This window comes from Rhinichthys klamathensis, unplaced genomic scaffold (assembly GCF_029890125.1).
Source record: "Rhinichthys klamathensis goyatoka isolate OS25496 unplaced genomic scaffold, OSU_Roscu_1.1 h1tg000103l_1, whole genome shotgun sequence".
NCBI lineage: Eukaryota > Metazoa > Chordata > Actinopteri > Cypriniformes > Leuciscidae > Rhinichthys > Rhinichthys klamathensis.
Genome location: NW_026606642.1, coordinates 5,766,597 through 5,788,078, shown reverse-complemented (window position 1 = coordinate 5,788,078; position 21,482 = coordinate 5,766,597). Strand labels below are relative to the sequence as shown.

The 21,482-nt window shown below is 38.9% G+C and overlaps 1 protein-coding gene across 1 annotated transcript; it reads right to left on the bottom strand.

Moving 5' to 3' along the window:
• Positions 1-294: 294 nt before the first annotated feature.
• On the bottom strand, positions 295-19,659 carry LOC130087030 (SLAM family member 5-like). Its single transcript, XM_056253230.1, has 4 exons — positions 19,502-19,659; positions 18,786-19,127; positions 1,866-2,156; positions 295-539 (listed from the first exon to the last, which is right to left on the bottom strand). The coding sequence occupies exons 1-4, from the start codon at positions 19,548-19,550 to the stop codon at positions 295-297; spliced, it is 927 nt and encodes a 308-aa protein (XP_056109205.1). The 5' UTR covers positions 19,551-19,659.
• Between the last annotated feature and the right edge of the window lie 1,823 nt (positions 19,660-21,482).

Below are 21,482 nucleotides of genomic sequence, written 5' to 3'. Positions count from 1 at the left end.
AATGAAAAGGAACTAGATCCTGTTAAAAACTAAATTATATAATGGTGATGCTATTTTCAAAGTATTTTTATAAAAAGAAGGTAAAATTTGCCTTCTTGATCTCTTTTTCTTTGTTTTTTGCAGATGCAAAAGATCCCAACGACTACAGCAACAATCATCAGAGATCCAGCAGACATCAACACTATCAGAGACACTGAGACTGGAGGAAATGGAGAGAGTATGTCCAGATCTGTAATGATGAAGAAAGAAGTGAATGCGACAGTCTGATCTATACAACAGAAGACAGAGATCAGGTCAGTAAACACACACATATATCATCAGTGCTGCTGTACCTGCACATGTGTGACAGAGTGTGTTGATGTCCAGATGTGTGGTCTGGTTGCTGATGGGATTGTTCAGCACACAGCTGTAGGTGTTTTTATCCTGATATTCCACCTCCAGAGGTAGAGAGAGACTGATGCTGAGATCACACACACTAATGCTGGACAATACACTCATTCCTGCGTACCAGGAGAGAGTCATATGACTCACATTCACAGCTGAACACAACAATGAACAATTTGATGATGATGAAGAACATTGTGAAGAGTTTCTGCTGATGACAGGAACAGGCAGACGAGCTGAAAAACATGACAGAAAAAGCAGAAATATGGATAAATCGGTAACACTTTAGAGTAATGGTCTGTTGTTAATAAGTAACTATGCAGGACTAATGCAGGACTTGTAATGGACTCTGCATTGGCCTTCCAAAAAAAGACCATAAGACAGTTGCAGCTCATATAGAATGCAGAACCATAAAATATGAACATATCACACCGGTCCTCAGGTCTTTGCACTGACTTCCAGTTACATTGATTTTAAAATATTATTACTGGTATATAAATAACTGGACCTCAATACATTGCAGATATGCACTGAATACAAACCCAAAAGATCACTCAGATCATTAGGATCACATCAGCTAGAAATACCAAGGGTTCACTCAAAGCATGGAGAGTCTGCTTTTAGCTATTATGCCAGCCGCAGCTGGAACCAGCTTCCAGAGGAGATCAGATGTGCTCCTACAGTAGTCACATTCAAACCCAGACTCAAAACATTTCTGTTTAGCTGTGCATACTGAGTGAGCACTGTGCCACTATTCGTACGACAGTTTGCACTGTATTTTATTTCCTTTTTATCCTAAACTGTTTGAATTATTTTTATTTCTTTTGATAATTTTAATTCCTTCTGTAAAGCACGTTGACTTACCATTGTGTATGAAATGTGCTATGTAAATAAACTTGCCTTGCCTTGGCTAATGAGTACTACATTAATACTACAACTTTTACTATTAACAAATATGGAAACAAGCTTAACTATAATCAGTAAGTCATTTCAAATTTTGGACCAAGATTGTTCCTTATTAGGTAATCAATAATTACTTAATGAGATTGGCACAGGTAATAGGTAATTCTGACAAATTATAAAGAATTACTAATTAATTACTAATCACAACATAAACGTGTCTGAGACGTTAGCAATTGTCTTTTTTTTACGCTCAGTGGTGGTCATAAAATGCATCACCAATTTCTCAAGTACTACCTAGTCACTCTCCAAGGACTATTAGTGATCTGAAACCTTAATATAAAGTGAAAAAATATGTTTTATTTTCTGATTAGTTAAGCTTGTTTTCATATTAGTTAAAAGTAGCAGCTGAATTTTTAATGTAGTACTACTCATTAGTCTGCATTTATTCCCCATTATTCTGTCCTCATTATTCTAAAGTGTTACCGATAAATCTAATAAAGTTAATTAAGTTAAAAGTTAGTTTGTCATCCCACACACTTAAATCTTTTTAATCCCATATATCATCAGTGCTGCTGTACCTGCACATGTGTGACAGAGTGTGTTGATGTCCAGATGTGTGGTCTGGTTGCTGATGGGATTGTTCAGCACACAGCTGTAGGTGTTTTTATCCTGATATTCCACCTCCAGAGGTAGAGAGAGACTGATGCTGAGATCACACACACTGATGCTGGACAATACACTCATCCCTGCGTACCAGGAGAGAGTCGCATCACACACACTCAACACTGATGAACACACCAATGAACATGATGATGATGATGATGATGATGATGAACAGTCTCTGATGATGACAGGAACAGGCAGACGAGCTGAAAAAGAGAAACATTTGAACAGTTCAGAAAGTGTTTATTGAAGTGTCAGTCCGTCCGTGATTGTCTCATATGATCTTAACTTCCTCTCCATGTATTTATAAAAGGTTATTTACACATATGGAGAAATATCAGAGAGGAAAATTATGCTTAATTGAAACTATTCTATTATCTACTATAATATAGCTAAAAACAGGCGAAACAAACATTAAACTTACAATAGACAGTGAGATTGAAACTCTTGATCACACTGTTGATCTGAAGTTTATAAACTCCAGCATGTTCAGTTGTGGTGTGTGTGATGGTCAGAGATCCAGTTTGATGATCCAGCTTCAGTCTGTCTCGTATTCTCTTAATCTCTGAATCAGGCTCATGTGATGAGAAGATTACAGCACCTTTACGGATTTCAGCTAGAATAATATTTCCTGCAAAGGTCCACCGTATGTGGTCGTCTTTATGTATTTCAGTAAGATCAGTGTTTAGAGTAACAGAATCTCCCTCCATCACTGACACTGAATCACCAAACACACCTGATGAACATGAACAGGTTTTACACAGATTAAATAGAATTGAAGAACAGCAGCAGAGACAAAGTACAGGTTTAAATAATGCAGGATATATATTCAATACATTTGTATTTCTAAATTTCCACAACGTTTGAAGTTGTGCAAAAGTATTTAAAAATTATTTAATTCATGTTTTAGAAATTACTTGGGGAAAACTTGCATTTATAATCATTGAAATTAAGATTTCTAGAACAAGAGAGATCTGAAGACAGATGAAAACAATTGAACTGAAGCAGGATTTTATTACTCTAAATAAAAGACACAAATATAACTTACTGATCAGGCTCCACCAGCACAAACAGAACAAAACAAACACGTGAAACATTTTCAGTTGTTCAGTCAAACATCTGATCTAATAAAACTACAACTGAACTAAGGAAACACAACAGAAGTAATGTGGCTTGTGAATCCTCCCCCGACAGAGTCTGACCAATAATGCACACGCACATGCGCATGATGTGCAGTTACATATGTAATATAAGAATGCTTCTGCCTTTTAGTAAGACTAACTGTTCTTAATGGTGGAAAACACTTTATTTTTTATAATTTAACATTGATAGTGGTTAAAACTAGTTGCCTGACTGTGTTAAATATATAAATGTTGAAGAATATTTTCTACATTTTGGATAAACCACATTTTATGGTAAAATGGAGCTTCAGGTTGTGTGTAAATATTCAGTTCTCAAGTTTAGTTTTTTGGAAAAAGTAAACAGTTAAAACCATGTATGATCTCACAGAACCAATTTACTGAAGTTTATCTCCTGAGTCAAACTGAAACCTGATCTGGCCATTTTTTTAATTTATTTTTAGAAATGTGGTTTGACTGTTTGATGGGGGAACATAAAGCGCATGAAGGAACGGGCATTTCGTGTGTGTGTGTGTGTGGTTTGTAAGTGAAGAGCCTCTTCCTGTCCTGCTGTAAATGGCTTTGCTAGACATGAGATACTGTGATAAATAGAGGGAGAAAAGCAATAGATACACATAATTTTCATATGATCATATTTAACACTGCCATTCAATATTTTATTTTGTAAAAGTTACTATTTTTTGTTAGTTTGTTTTAGAAAATCATCCTTTATTTATTATAATAAACAAAACTGTAACACTTTGATTTAAGGTGACATATTTACACGCTACTACATGTATACTTATTATTAGTAATAACAGTAAATGATGCATAATTACAAGTAACTAACCCTAAACCAACCCTAAATGACTCTAAAGTAGTTGCATGTAGTTCATTAATATTACTCGGAACTTATTTGAGTTAGTATGTAACTACGTCAACTTAAAATAAAGTGTAACAAAAAAAACAGTTTTCATATTCTAAAGGTTGTACAGGTGAAATTGAACCTATATCCTTTATTTGCATAAAGTTTTCATTTCACATTACTTTAATGTAAACTAATTGAAAACTGTATCTATAAAATTAAAGCTGTTAATCTGAAATTTCTATACCCACTGTAAAAAAAAAAAAGGTGACAGGGAGTGCAGTAGCATTGTTAACCACCACGCAAACCATGTGTTCTTGCCTAATTAGTTTAGTTTTTGTTTGTTTTCCCCTGGATCCCCTCTCCTTTTTGTTGTATCTAGCTCTTCTTCAAATCTACTACCTGCCCTCCAGCACTGCAAGATTACAACTACACCTCTCTTTTTCTCTCTCTCTCTCTCTCTCTCTCTCTCTCTCTCTCTCTCTCTCTCTCTCTCTCTCTCTCTCTCTCTCTCTCTCTCTCTCTCTCTCTCTCTCTCTCTCTCTCTCTCTCTCTCTCTCTCTCTCTCTCTCTCTCTCTCTCTCTCTCTCTATCTCTCTCTCCTGCCATTGCCACTCTACACCCCCTGGTGTTCATCTGTGAGCTCGCCTATCTCGTTGTCCTTGGACTGTACTGAACTCATCTCTCTCCAATGTATTTGTTTGTATCTGCTTTTCTTTTCCTTTCTCTAATGCGTCCTGTTGGGCTGATGTGTCTGACCCACGTACCTGTCTGGAATCCTTCCTGATTCCTCTCCGGATTGTGGCCTCGCTATTTCTCCCTCTGTTCCCATTTTTTTGTGTCTTTGAAATTCAATAAATCACCTTTTTTTAACACCCTGGCACAATGGCATTTTTTTATCCATTGATTTTTACTGTCATTTGTTATAACTATATGACCTCTTATTAACAAGAAAGAAAAAATGCATAACATATAAGCCAGTTCTCCATTAGACACTGATGTTTCCTGTTGAGTGTTTCCAAGTGCTGATGCTGTTTTTAACTGCTGTTTCTAAAAAAAAAAAACAGGAGATGGCGCCATTGATCACTTAAAATCAAATCAAAATCATAAAAGTGATGACCAAAGTACTGTCTGTCTTTATCACTACAGATTGAGGGGAGTGTTATCTGAGATACTTAAGTATGTAACACTGATCATCATAATGGTGAATCAAAGCAAACTATTATTTCAATAAAACACCAACATCTAAACCTCTGATCATTCTAAATTAGACCTTCTGTAGATGTCTGACAGAAATAAAGTCAACCTGGTTAGTAATGAAGAAAGCTGGTAATGCTGTTTGTGGAGTTGATCCTCCTCTGCCGATATCTTGGGAGATCTGTTAGTGTTTAATGTTCTGTTGGGGTTTAAAAGGTTTCTGTTGTCTGAGTTTTGTGAGATTACCGTTGTGCTGAAGAGTGCTTCAGTCCAAGATGAGCCAGAAAACATTGATGGTATGCTGTATGTTGCTTTATTTAAAGGCAGTAACTGTGTCAATAACGCAGTGATTAGCCTACATTCGCTCATGCATATGTGCTATTGCTAGCAAACAGTTAACTCCCAAGACATTTTACAATGGGTGTACATTACAATATGTCTACAATTTAAGGTGTTAGATCATAATAATTTTTAAAATCTGTAATGTTTTACTTTTATTTATTTTTTTACAGTGTATGGTTTAGTAATGAATCTGATTTTTCTATTCTTTTTCCTTTTTTTTTTCAAAATGGTGAATATTATTTGTCACACGTTGAAGAAACATTGGTCAAAACATTTACAACGTCAAACCATGTGCAACACGTGAATACATACATTTTGGCCTTTTCCTAACACAAAGATATCATATGGATTTCTAAGATTTGCACACAAATCTTTATGATGCTTTTCTGCCATTTGTGAACCTGGGGGCTGTTCCATAAATGAAGCTTAGAAAAGCGGGGATTAAACTCCAAAACCGGACTTGAATGAGCCTAACAAATAAGTTGGGGCTAAAGTGGTTCCATAAAAGGTAATTGAAGCTCACTAATTTGATCCAGGTTTATCTAGTCTAGATAATTGCGTGTGCACGCGTTTCTGAAGCAGCCCTAGAGGTCGATCGTGGATCAAATCGATGATTTGATGATTTGGGGCGGCAGTGGCTCAGTGGTTCATGTGGGTTGTCTACAAACCGGAAGGTTGGTGGTTCAATCCTCGGTTCCACCTGACCAAGTGTCGAGGTGTCCATGAGCAAGACACCTAACCCCAGCTGCTCCCGACGAGCTGGATGGCGCCTTGCATGGCTGCCGTCGCCCGTCGGTGTGTGTGAATGAGTGAGTGAATGGGTGAATGTGAGGCAAATTGTAAAGCGCTTTGGTGGCCATTGGGTCTGTGAAAGCGCTATATAAATGCAGTCCATTTACCATTTACCACCATCAATCAGCGTATATTTTGTGCTGTTTTATGCGTTTATGACATGTTTTTTTTCCCCCTCAGTGCAAAAATTACATTTTACAGTTATATTCTCCATCTGTAAATGTTAGAAAGTCGTGCAAATGTATCCATTTTGCTGCTAATCTTCATATTGAACGAGCGCTGCTGCGCGCATGCGCGCCAAATAGGAGCGCAATAATTCTGACTAAAATATACATTTTGCTTGGAAAATTAATATGCGATATTTTCTAACACTAGAAATATCTTCTAATTATAATAATTTCTCTTTAGGATGTTGGATAAGTTGCAATAAACTTCTAGCTCATTACACTCATATTTTATAGCCTACTTCTAATAAAAAAAAGAAATTGAACAGAAGTAGCCTAATTCAGGGAAGATTTTTTTTTTAAGAAACTAAATATATAAAGATACAAAATATAGTTTTGGGTATAGGACCTATGCTACTTTATAAAGATGATATATACTTATTTAGAATGCTAAGAAGTACAGCTTTTAATGCAATCATTTTTTTGAGAAAGCAAGAATCCCCAGCTTTAAATGAGTGGTTAGATTTAGTTTCTAAAGTACATTATGGAGAGGATAACATTAAATTAAGAACAAATGTATACATTTTGAAAAGATATGTGCAACTCTAAAATCAAAGAATATTCCATAAAATAAAGGAATATATTGGCCTACATTAACTATACATTTTTATGTAACCTTCCCTTTTATTTCTAGTTATTTGTTATTTTATTTATTTACTTATTTAATATTGAATATTTGATATTTAAATAATATTACTTGAATAACTATTAGGAATTATGTGGAATTATTATAAGAGTTTGATATATGTGAATGTTATATTTTATTAATATTTATGTATTGTTTTATTTATATGTATGTGTTGGTATTATCACAAAAGAAAAAAAAGTAGAAGGAAAAATAAAGAAATATTTATTGGGGGAAAATATGATGTCTTTAAAGGAACTGTCCATTTGTATAATTGTGTTAAATGTGTTTGAAGTGAAAGACATAATAAAGTACATAAAATATATATATATATATATATATATATATATATATATATATATATATATATATATATATATATATATATAAGAGACAGTGTAGAGAAAGAATTATCTGATAACCGAGGCATTCCTTAATTAAAATGTCTTTATTACAAAAATGACATGTCCTACACGGACAACTTTAAAACGCCTTATATATGTGTCAATATTGTCTATTGTAGCCTTATTTAAGTTGATTTTCTGTATACTGTGTATTTATAAAGTCCAATAATGGTATTAGATGGGATGGTGTCAGTGGTAATATCATTGTGTTCTTGTCGGTCAGTGTTGAGGATCTGTGTAACAACTGAGGCTTAGCCTGACAGTTAGCCTGCCCTGGACCAGGCTAGTTTCCCAGCATAAGTTGCCAGGGTAACTGAGTTTGAACTATTTTAAGTTTGATTTATGAAACCGAATCTACCAAAAAATAAGCCTGACTAACCGAAATAAGCCTGGCTTATACTCTAATCTTGGTTTATGGAACAGCCCCCTGGACAGCACCTGTGTTTGTTTATTTATTTTTGTTTTGATATGGAAAAGAATATTTCATTATTTTATTTCAGAAATTAGTAATAACCCTAAGCAATAGTAGTGATGCTTATATAGCATTTATTCGATGGGAATATGACTCATCTCTCTAGAGGTCAAATGCTGTAGGTGTAAGTCCGTCTAATTTGATCCAATGGCGGCATTCAAATTAGCGGTGAAGGTCTCAAAGCGTGTTCCGTCTTTTCCAATGGCAAGGAAATTTTTAATTAAATACAATACATTTTATCTTATGTATTAACTCGTTTCATCTGACTCCATAAAATGAAAGTTTTACAATGATATCTGTGCATCATTAAGTATACGTTAATGTTTGACTATTCCTTTTAACTCCAATGAAAATAAAGTCAAAGTCTGTTAGAATAATCAAATATAACAATTTATTATGTCAGGTAAATGTATTATAACAATTCCATAATGAATTGAAAGATAATCAATGCAAATCATCAAATGTTCTAGAACAAAGAGGAAAATCTTTTACCCGACATGAAATACATGAATGCTGAGTCTCGGCTACTCAGCCTCCACGGGCTGATCTGAGATACAGAAAGAGTCCTGAGCTCTCGTTGCATTTTCCTTATATAGCCAGACCTTATTTGATATGTAAACTATAGAGTTTAGTGTAAATTTACTGTATTCCCCTACCATTACTGGGGGTAGAAGTTTGACCATCTGCGAAGAACAGTGGAAATTAGCATTCATGAATTTACACCTTCGGGAGTGGCTAGAGACCACATTCCTTTCTGTGCCAGTTATTCCTAAACTCTTAAAAACCTTATTTCCTTTTGTTTTACTTATTTGGAATGAGACATCTGAACCAGCCACCCTGAGACCTTTAAAAGGATACTAAAGACAATAATCATTCACATTAAACCATACATATATTCTTATGTGAGTTTCAGGTGATCTGTATGAAGGGGAAGGAGTGGGGGATGAGGGGAAGAAATGTAGATTAGGATGATTCAGAGGTGAGACCTCTAGTCTCGGATGGGGCCTTCACAAGAGTGAGCCCAAATGCTACTATGCAGTGGGTTCTTTGTCTTCTCAAGAATTGGTCGTTCCCTATAACCAGTTTTCCAGTCTTACATAGGCAATATTCGGACGGGACTAGTTTTCCAGGGGGACAGTAGAAATTCATGTTTCACAGACGTAGGCTTTGCGATTTTAATCTTGTGCGAATCTGTCAGGTCATGTTTTTCTCGCACAACCTAAATAAAAAAACCTAAGTAAAAATTCCAGGGCAAATTACCTACTGTTTTTTGGTGAACTCAACGATCCTCTGAGAATTCGAAGCCGGCCCGAATGCGAATGTCTGTGGCTGCATCCGAAATTGCATACTTCCCTACTATATAGTAAACGAAAAACGTCTCGGCTACGTGTGTAACCCTCGTTCCCTGAAAGAGGGAACGGAGACGTCACGTCAGAACTTCACCGACGTTTTGAGATTCCAAAGGCGACAAGGAGCTTACGAAAATTAAAATCTATTTTATCTTTTGGTGACCTAGAGACAGTCATTCATGCTTTAATTTCAACAAGGCTAGATTATTGTAACGCTTTGTATGCCGGTATCAACCATTTTTCATTAATGCGCTTGCAACTGGTACAAAATGCTGCAGCTCGTTTTTTAATGGGTAAGAAAAAACGTGAGCATATCACCCCTATTTTATCACATTTGCATTGGTTACCGGTCAAGTTCAGAATTGAGTACAAGGTTTTGACTTTTGTATTTAAAGCCTTGCATGATCTTGCTCCAGTTTATATCACAGACCTCATTTGTCCATACTCTCCACTAAGAACTCTTAGATCATCTTCTGAAAAATTATTAACTATCCCTCGCTCTCGCTTAAAGTCGAAAGGTGATAGAGCTTTTTCCGTTTTGGGTCCGAGGCTGTGGAATTCGTTACCTCAATCTGTTAGGTTAGCTTCCTCTTTATATGCTTTCAAGTCAGCTTTGAAAACACATCTTTTTTTCTCTGGCGTACTCATAACTGTGGATATGTAGTGAGTTAAAATTTTATACTATGAAATTTGTACGATGTTTTGTTTTTTATTGTGTTTTTATTTGTGTTTTTGTGAAGCACCTTGGTCAGCAGAAATGCTGTTTTAAGGTGCTATATAAATAAAAGTGACCTTGACAAAGTTGGGATCTCAATACGTCGGTGACGTGCCAAAATGACGTCGAACATGACCGACTGAATGTGACAGTATGTCTGAATTCACAGTACTTATAAAACAGTAGGCAAAAAGTACCCGGATGACCTACTACTTCCAGTGAGATTCTGATGTGTGCACGATGGACACTTTACTATCCCACGAGGAGAGGATTTATGAATGGCATAACTGACACTGGTAGATAAAATGATAATGACAACATGACAAATGTATGCGTCCAGATTATACTCATAGGCCTTCACATTCACGCTATATACAATGTAGCGAAGTAATCGTGAAGTAATTACTTATTCAAAATAAGTACCTACTCAAAAGAGAAGGTGATTTCGGATGCAGCCTCTGATTGCCAATATTGCATTATCTTAACGTTCTCCTCATGTGTTTTTTGACCTACCTGAGCTACCGTTTGTGAAGCAATTTCTGACATGCTTTAATTTAGTTTCAATGCGGATGGTATCCGATGTAAAAATAATATTATAAAATTAATAAATAAAGCCAAATCGCGGAAACCGCGAAGACTGCCCATTTTAATATCAGTGTATGAGTAAGATACTGTCTATAGACTTCTCTGTTCACTTATGCAAGTTACAGCCACTTATATAAACTCATGAAGTTTACTTAAATAGGGTTCCCTTTCGAACGGTCACTTCGTATTGCGTAGCTATACGCAGTGGGGGAAACTCCTTTTCCTCGATTTACTGAAGCCTATATGTAAAACGCACTTGCAGCTGCACAGCTAGCACACTGAGCGTCTGACCCGCTCATAGGCTGTGCTGCAGCAACTGCACATCCAATGGCGCGGGCGAATCTGACGCACGACCAATAAGCTAGCCCAACGTCAGAGCCCGTCGAGGGGGCATGGCCCAGCCTATATAGACCCCTGAATTCGCCATTATAGCAGATTTTACTCCTTCAGCGACAGTGCACATATCCCTGAGCTTTTTACTGTAGTATTCGCCGTCGAACAAGCCTTTCAGCCTGAGCGAGCTTCTCTTTAGCAGACTTCGCCTGCACGTCGATTGTCTCCTGACGCCGTCTCACCTGTGGCTATCCGGCGACATCCTATATCCTTTGTACTATTATTTGTAGATTTCTTTTCATTATGCCTCGTTCATCCTGCGCCACGTGCGGAGGCCGTCTGCACGAGGCAGACCAGCACACGAGCTGCATTTCCTGCCTGGGTGTCGACCACGCAGAGAATGCTCTCTCTGCCGGAGGATGTGAGGCCTGCGACAGCATGCCTATCTCCATGCTGCGCAATCGGCTAGCTCTCTCCCGGGACGACGAGGCCGCTTCAACCACGCTTTCCATTCCGAGGAAGAAGAAGCGTCGCAGCCAACGGCAACCGGAGGGTATGGAGATTTGTGAACGCACGCCGGCCGCGTCCCCGCGTGTTTCACTTTCTCCGACTCAAACGCCATCACAGGTCCTGTTCGCAGGAGACCAGCGCCCCCCCAGCGCTGAAAAGCCAGGGAGTGCGTGTGCTGAATTATCTCGACAACTGGCTGGTGCTAGCGCAGTCGAGAGACGAACTAATAGTTCACAGGGATTTGATTCTCAGCCATTTAAAATGCCTGGGTCTCACAATCTATGTTGCCAAAAGCGAACTGAATCCCAGCCAGACTGTGGTCTTTCTGGGCACGGTTTTAGACTCGGTGACAATGAAAGCGTGCGCGCTCTCTGTGCAGAGAACGCGCGCTCTCTGAAGAGCTTTCAGAGACTGCTCTAATGGCAGCTGCATCATCAGTACTCCACATGGGATTACTGCACATGCGCCCGCTGCAGCACTGGCTGAAACGCCGTGTGCCAACCCATGCATGGCAGTCAGGCAGCCTGCGCATTATGGTTAATCAGGGGTGTTTGAGAACACTGATTCCCTGGCGGGCTCAGGACTGGTACCGCAAGGGGGTGACCATGGGGATAGTTTCCAGGAGGAAAGTGTTTTTTACAGATGCATCCAACATGGGTTGGGGAGCGCTGCACGAGGGCAAGCCTGCCTCCGGCCTCTGGTCGAGCACGGAGCAGAGCTTACATATCAACTGTCTGGAAATGAAAGCAGTTGGTTTGGCCCTGAAAGCTTTTCTGTCAAACCTCAGGGGTCACCACGTCTTGGTCCGTACAGACAACGTGTCTGTGGTGGCCTACATAAATCGCCAGGGTGGCATCAGGTCAGGCAACCTGTATGCTATGGCGAGGGACCTCCTCATGTGGGCACAAGCCAATCTGAGCTCTCTGAGAGCAGCGTATGTCCCGGGCGTCCAGAATGTGGCCGCGGATATGCTCTCAAGGGGCAACACTCCCCTAGGCGAGTGGTCCCTGAACCCTCAGACGGTCAGACTAATATGGGAGAGATTCGGCGAGGCCGAAGTCGACCTTTTCACCTCGAGAGCCAACACCCACTGCAGGGTGTTCTTCTCGAAAAACAGGGATGCGCTGGCTCATCTCTGGCCCAGCCGCCCCCTTTACGCGTTTCCCCCCGTCTCGATGATCCCACAGGTTATCGAGCGGGTCAGGGAGAGCGGATGCCCAGTCCTTCTGGTGGCTCCTCTCTGGAAATCCAGACCATGGTTTCCGGAACTGGTTCAGTTGTCAGACACGACCCCCTGGCCTGTTCCGATGAGGAAGGATCACCTCACACAGGCCAACGGAACGATGTGGCATCCCCGACCCGATTTATGGGCCCTCCATGTGTGGCCCCTAAACGGGTATCCGGGGACCTTCCTGACAGGGTCTTAAGCACTATCTCTGAAGCAAGGGCCCCGTCTACTCGGCGCCTTTATGCTTTAAATTGGTCGGGTTTTTCCAGCTGGTGCTCGAGAAATCGTATTGACCCAGAGTCATGTGAGGTTTCGGTGGTGCTCTCCTTCCTGCAGGAGCTACTGGACGCGGGCCGCACCCCGTCCACGCTCAAAGTGTATGTGGCAGCCATCGCAGCGCATCATGCTCTGGTGGCTGGCCAATCACTAGGAAGGAATGACCTGGTGGTAAAGTTTCTGAAGGGTGCTAGGATGATTAACCCCTCCAGGCCCCCTTCGGTGCCGCCTTGGGACCTCTTCACGGTCCTTAGGGCCCTGAGGGGACCACCTTTTGAGCCGCTCCAGTCGGTTGATCTAAAACCACTTTCGCTAAAGACTGCTCTCCTGTTGGCATTGGCATCTATCAAGCGAGTGGGAGATCTGCAGGCCCTCTCAGTGAGTCCTGCATGTTTGGAGTTTGGATTGGATGACTCCAGAGTCATTCTCAAACCCAGGCATGGTTATGTGCCCAAGGTGCTCTCAACGCCGTTTAGAGCACAAGTTATTACGCTATTAGCCCTTCCCCCTTCTGCTGAGGATGGGGAGGTTAATCTTCTCTGCCCTGTCAGGGCGTTGAGAATCTATTTGGAGCGTTCTGCGTCTTTTAGACAATCAGAACAGCTGTTTGTCTGCTTTGGGGGCCGATCTAAGGGTGATCCAGTCACTAAGCAAAGACTGTCTAGATGGATAGTGGATGCCATCTCTTTGGCTTACACCACAGTGGGTCAGGTTTGCCCCATAGGTGTCAAGGCCCATTCGACCAGAGGTATGGCCTCGTCGTGGGCTTGGTCATCTGGTTTTCCCATTCAAGATATTTGTGATGCGGCCGGCTGGTCCTCGCCTTCCACATTTATGAAGTTCTATAATATGGAGGTACCTTCCCTGCAGGCGAAGGTGCTTTCAGTATGATTGAGACCTGACAGTGTCTGGTCTTATATGCAAAAAATTACTGTGCATAATCACATACATATTTATATAAACCCGCTTCGGCCGGTAATAAGGTTATACTAATAATCCCGACGGTGTCTGGTTTTGTTAGTATATTCTGTTAGTTGTTGCTGACTCATATAGGTAACACTTTATTTTAAGGTGCTTGTAATAAGCAGTAATTAACAGTTAATAAGACACTTATAAGACCTTATAAGATGCATATAAGATGCCTATAAGCATTAACTAATGATAATAAATAAATTAAATTAAATAATAAATTTATCAAGTATCAATACATTGCACTTTTAGAACAGACGAACATATATAAATGGTAACACAAACTCCCAGTCACTTAAAAATTGACCTTCCCAAGAGGGAGTAGTTTCCCTGATCTCTTCAGGGCCTGGACCTTTAATTAACCCTTATATGAAGTAGTTAATGCTTATATGCATCTTATATGCATTTTATAAGGTCTTATAAGTGTCTTATTAACTGTTTATTACAGCTTACTGTAATAACTTACAGTAAGCTGTAAGTTATTACAGCTTACTGTAATAAGCTGTAATAATACTGCTTATTACAAGCACCTTAAAATAAAGTGTTACCCTTATATATATATATTATTCAGACCCGACTGTGTCTGGTCTGTTATATATACATGTATATGCATATGTTATTGGGTTCTGGCTTGTTCTGTTAGCTCAGGGGTCCTGAGTGGCAGGGCAACCAGTTACTCAGGGTGCGGCGTTTTGCATGGTGTCCCCACTGCGTATAGCTACGCAATACGAAGTGACCGTTCAAAAGGGAACTACTCGGTTACTATCGTAACCTCAGTTCCCTGAGATAGGGAACGAGTATTGCGTAGCCGGCCGCACTATGGTAACTAGTGAAGTTGTCGCTTCAGTCGTATAAACCTGCTATAATGGCAAATTCGGGGGTCTATATAGGCTGGGCCACGCCCCCTAGACGGGCTCAGACGTTGGGCTAGCTTATTGGTCGTGCGTCAGATTCGCCCGCGCCATTGGATGTGCAGTTGCTGCAGCACAGCCTATGAGCGGGTCAGACGCTCAGTGTGCTAGCTGTGCAGCTGCAAATAGTTTTACATATAGGCTTCAGTAAATCGAGGAAAAGGAGTTTCCCCCACTGCGTATAGCTACGCAATACTCGTTCCCTATCTCAGGGAACTGAGGTTACGATATACAGAGTAGTTTTTATAATAAATTTAAATTATATCACCAAATAATAAATTAAAACACATATACATTATCTGTGATGCACGCAGCACATGACCTGCTGTAACGCCCACATTAAGAAAACACTCACTCCTCTGTAATAAACATGAAGATGTTAATCCCGTCCGTTTAGAGGGGTTTCACCAATGTCACGTTCTGGGCGGTAACCCGGATGCGCGGCCATTATGGAGGCACTCGGATGTAAACAACAGCATGGATTGCACTGTTTATGTACTACTGAACACATTGTTACACTAATAAACCACGGAAAAAACACCTGGTAGGTGCGAAATCATATAGAGAAGGACTTGGGAAGCAGGAGAGAGCGCAACATTTTGACAAACTAAAGTTAATATGTGGTAAAGATCCGAACGAGTTAGCTTTTCTAGCACGTAACATTACTGAAATTCTTCCATCTATTTATTACCCCGACATAGGATACGTTCAGATTGTCAGTCCAAAAAAGCACATGAAATCCGTTTCAAGTTACATCCATATGTGGTTTGAAATCCTATTCAAATCACATATCAGGACATCAGCCTCAGTCTGAACGATCGGATTTCGCGTGGTATGTCTTAAAATGCAAACATCATTTATAGGAAACATGCTGAAAGTCACTGCCGAAACAATGCTGTGTTGTTGCAAAGTGCTGGACGAGCAGAAAAGTATTATTTCTGAAACCGGCGCAGACAAATAACGTGGGAAAATAGCAGTACATACCAGCCTCCTACAGTTCTGCCGCAGTAGTCCAGCGCGGCGGCTACACATTTCCATGTTGTAACATTTAAATAAGACACAATCTAACATTATATTGCAAATACAACCCCCTCCATCAACGCAAAGTCATTGCCATATTACCAACATGCATGGACACACACGTCGGATCTGAACAGTTGCGATACACAGTGTGGACATCATTTTAGATCAGATTCCAATTTGATACAAAGATAATCGGATTTGGACTGACAGTGTGAATGTAGCCATAGTTAACTACGTCGACATTTTAGCCAGTCAACGTTTCATTTACACGTGTCTGATGCTGTACCTCTCTCAACCACAAACGCCTTCTTTCATCAGTTTTCTCTCTTCTCTTTAACTTTTGACAGTCTATAGAACTCGACATGTTTTTTTCCCGATGTGACCGATTGGTACAGACCAAAACTCGACCATTATTCAGCAGCAATAATCAGCCAAATTTGCGAGTCCATTCAGTTCAATGACATTATGTGCCTCCAAAATGGCCGACCTCCGGATTGATGAGGCGTCGTGAAACCCCTCTGGTGCATGAAATCACAGACGTTGAGTTATAAGAATTGTAACTCAAACAAACGTTGATTAGAAAACTAGCCCCGTCGGAATAGTGCTAACAGGATATTCCTATCAAGGCATCAAGGGGGTTATCAAGAATAGTTTTTTTCTAGAAGGAAGTGTTGCTAAAGCTGAAAAAACCACTGAAACCAGCATTTATTTACTGCACGATCACTACATGCATAAAAGATCATAATGCATTATGCACACAAAGAATATGATATTTTCATATTCCACAGTAATTTCTTTGTTTGATTTGAGACTTTTTTTGTACCAGCATTGATAAGATCAGTATTTTGTCAAGCAGGTTTTAAAATAGTCATGGTTTCGTGTAAGCAGGAATGGAAAAAACCCTTCAACCACACGCTAATGACACCTCTGACACACTGCGGACACCAGACACACTCTCTGACATCAAACACACACAGCTCTGGCACAACGGATTAAGCAACATTTGTGTACAGAGGTTATAAAATAAACCACAGCAGAGTCTTCAATCCTTTAGATGAGTGTTTTGCATCTACGTTTTGCACTTGTGTCATGAGATTTACACACATATACTTTAAGACTTAAAGAAAAAACATAACATTCCCCAATGTGTCAGATGGTTTAGATAATTTGTTAAAAGTCCTTGTAATACAGGACAAGTTTGTTAGAAGTTTTTAGGAGGTAATTTCATGAATTCATTTTAAATTATTATACTTTAAATCTGTCGTAGGTCCCACAGTTGGGTCTTGAAGTTTGATCACCTTCTCGTTTTAATTGGTGCATACACCACATCATCCTCCTCTTTTACTTTCTGTAAAAAACACAACACAAGATATAATAATAGTAAATGTAAGGTTTCTCCTGATTATATTGAACTGATATCAGTTCCGATATATAGTTTTTTTTCTAAGTAAAAATAGATAGTAAAGGCACTATAAAAGTAATCCATGTGACTCCAGTGGTTTGACCTCAATTGTATAAACAAAGCAAGTGCTGTATTTACAAAATATTAATCTCCAACCCACAAACATGCGTCCTGATCTTTTTTATATATATAATATGGCGCTGGTGTGTGTGACTGATCAGACAAAAACAAGCACACACTGATCTACATCTTTCTCACTGCTGAAATAATAATGACACAAGACATGAATAAATGATCTTACCGTTTTATGTGTGTTTCTTTTGTAGAACGCAGGATCAGCGTAAGTGATCTCTTCTGCACGAGTCTCGACTGTTTCAATGATAATAGATGCATTTAAACAACACAACTCAATACTAACTAGATCTGTGTGTGTGTGTGTGTGTGTGTGTGTGTGTGTGTGTGTGTGTGTGTGTGTGTGTGTGTGTGTGTGTGTGTGTGTGTGTGTGTGTGTGTGTGTGTGTGTGTGACGAGTAAAAAGAGCGCTGCCCAATTTTATTGTATGTAAATAAAGATGTATTCAGAGACAGAAATTTACAGAAATTGGTAAACAAAATATAGCTTACCATTTATTTTGGTTTCTTTTCATATAAGTGATTTAGAAGGTGTTAACTACAATTTAATGGGGGAAATTATTGATTAAATGATAATTAGGTCTATCAATAGCCTAAAATAATCAGAGTCTATTTTCAAATTGTTATTTATTATAATACTTGTGTATGTAACACTTGCCTTCTCTGTCAATTTTTCTACATTTCCTGCAGATCCAGAAGATCAAAAATCCAGCAATAATCATCAGAGATCCAGCAGAGATCAACACTATCAGAGACACTGAGACTGGAGGAACTGAAGGAGAGAGTGTGTCCAGTTCTGTAATGATAAAGTAAGACAAACGCATCTGATCTACAACAGAAGACAGAGATCAGGTCAGTAAACACACACATATATCATCAGTGCTGCTGTACCTGCACATGTGTGACAGAGTGTGTTGATGTCCAGATGTGTGGTCTGGTTGCTGATGGGATTGTTCAGCACACAGCTGTAGGTGTTTTTATCCTGATATTCCACCTCCAGAGGTAGAGAGAGACTGATGCTGAGATCACACACACTGATGCTGGACAATACACTCATTCCTGCGTACCAGGAGAGAGTCGCATCACACACACTCAACACTGATGAACACACCAGTGAATAATTTGATAATGATGATGATGATGATGAAGAACAGTCTCTGCTGATGACAGGAACTGGCAGACGAGCTGAGAAAGATGAGATAAATAAGCAGAAATATGGATAAATCTACACTGTTATTTTTGGTTCATTGTGTTGATGAGCAGTGATTGTCTCATCTCAAACTACATTATAACATAATAAAACATTTCAATATGTAAATGGATAATAAAACAAGAAGCACAGGAGTAATTACATCTCGTCTCACCATAGACAGAAACATTGAATGTTTTTGATGTCAGGTTTGCTCCCCTTATCTCTAGTTGATAAACTCCAGCATGTTCAGCTGTGGTGTTTGTGATGGTCAGAGATCCAGTTTGATCGTCCAGCTTCAGTCTGTCTCTGAATCTCCCATCAGGAACATCATCATATGTGGAGAAGAATCCATATTTTCTACTGATTTCAGCTATAATGTACTTTTCAGGTCCATATTTCCACAGTATGTTGAAGTGGTCTTCACGTATTTCAGTAACATCAGTGTGTAGAGTGACAGAATCTCCCTCCATCACTGACACTGACTGTATTTCATTTGTTTCGGCAGCAAACACACCTGGAGAACATGAACAGGTTTTCAGATTAATGCTCATATGATAAATTAAATATAGCTTGAAAGTACAAGTTTAAATATGCTGAATATATTTAACACATTTTTTATTACTGAATTTGACTTTTGTATATTTAACACATTTTTTATTACTGAATTTGACTTTTGTAGTTGTTAATGATTACTGCAGAAGTATTGAAAATTATTGAAATTATTATTTTTTCATTTCTGGGGAGGATTTGCATTTGTAATCATTTAAATTAAAATACCTGAAACAACAAGAGAGATTCGACCCCAGCAGATGAAAATAATCTAATTTGAAACTGCAGCAGGAGTTTATTACTCTGAGATGTGAATAAATTACAGAAATGATAACTTACCGATCAGACGGCAGAAGCACAAACAGAACAAAACACACACGTGAAACATTTCCTGATGTAAAAACACTAGCACAACTGATCTAAACAAACACAACAGAAGTAATGTGGCATCTGAGCAAGTCCTCCCTCAACAGAGTCTGACCCTCCTAATACACACACACACACACACACACACACACACGCACACACACACACGCAAAAGCTCACACAAACACACACACTCGCACACACAAACACACACAAACACATGCATACTCACACGCACAAATGATAAAAATTATTTTAAAAAATCCTTGCTGATACTCAAGTTCCCAGCATGCACTGCGGCAGGATGAATGATGCGGACACTGTGAGTTTATCTCATTTTTGTTATTTACTGTTACTCATTATGAGCAGCTCCTCATCTTTCCAAAAGCCTATTGAAACTGAGTTATTCCAACTTTAGTTTTATAATTGGTTTAATAGATTTAAAATTATGCATTCAAATTCCACTTGCCCGACTGTGTTAAATATTTTAAAATAGAAGAATATTGTCTGAATATTGGATGAATTACTTTTCATGGTAAAATAAAGACTAACTCTAGTGATTTTAAAATTGTTGTTTATTTATTCAGTTCTCAATTTTAATATATATACATATAGGGAAAATGTGGAGAGTTTAAAGCGTGTGTGATCTGCAGAGGCGGACAGAGTACAGAGCTTTGTTACTTGAGTAAAAGTACAGATACCCCTTGCTAAATTTTACTCAAGTACAAGTAAAAGTACTACATTCAGATGTCTACTTAAGTAAAAGTACTAAAGTACTTGTTTTTAAAAGTACTTGAGTATCAAGAGTACAAGAGTAAATTTTCTAAATATTGCATTACTAATCTACTGCCACAGTGCTTACATTTATGCACAGAAACGTCCTACATGGAGTTATGAAAAATGTTAATGTTAATACCTTGGAGAATGTAAAAGGAATTGAAAGTAAAATCAAGTCATTTTCATCTTTTTACCATGTTGCTTTATTTAATTTAATTAAATTTTTGGGGGGTCCCATCTTAAATGCGGGGACAACACACACACACACACACACACCACATGTAAGGGTGGCACTGCCAATAAAGCACCTAAAAGCTGTCACAAAGAACCGGCAAAAGGAATGATTATGAATATGTAAAATATAGCAAGGAGATATTTTAATTGTTTATTAATAAACACTTGTTAATAAACAAGTGTTTTCTTTGTCAGTGTCGGCTAAGATGAAGTTGACGATGCTGGCTCGCGATCTTCAGTAGTGAACGCGCCAGAGAGAAATGCACATTTCATACGGATTACAATAAGCAGAGAGCAGTCTGTAGTCTGTTTTCTTTCGTTTTGAATTTTTCTGTTTAAAAGTAGACATGTCTGTGAGAGGCAAGTAGGCTACCTTATACGCTGAGTTTCGGTTCATTTATAAGACGAGATCCAGTTCACGTGCCGGCGCCTCCGTTTCTTATCTATCGTCTGCTATTTACTTCTTATTTATTAAACCCAGGCAATTGGTTGATGAAACATTGATTAAAATTAAGATACAATTAATGCAAAACGAAATTCAGGTTAAAGAAAGGTTTTGTGTTTTCTGTTTGATGTCTCTGTGAAAGTTTTAAAGCATTTTTTATGCCGCTTTCAGAGCGCTCACGTCCGTAACGGAGAACACGTCCATAACATTGTTTTTTCCTCATAAATACAAACCCGAAAAATAAAATAAAACAAAATTAATATTTTATGTACTGTGGAGACTGAGCGCCAACCCTTCTTCATTCACTGGGTAGTAGCCTACTTTGGTTTGCGCAGTGTAATTCACATAATCAGTAAAAATATATTTTGCCTCCTAAAGTTTTTTTTTTAAGAAATCAGAAATCCCTCGTGGCTACACCACTGCCACATCTGTGTTAAACACACCACATACTCAAGAACATCAAACCAAATGCTTGGCTTACATTAAGGTGTAATATAA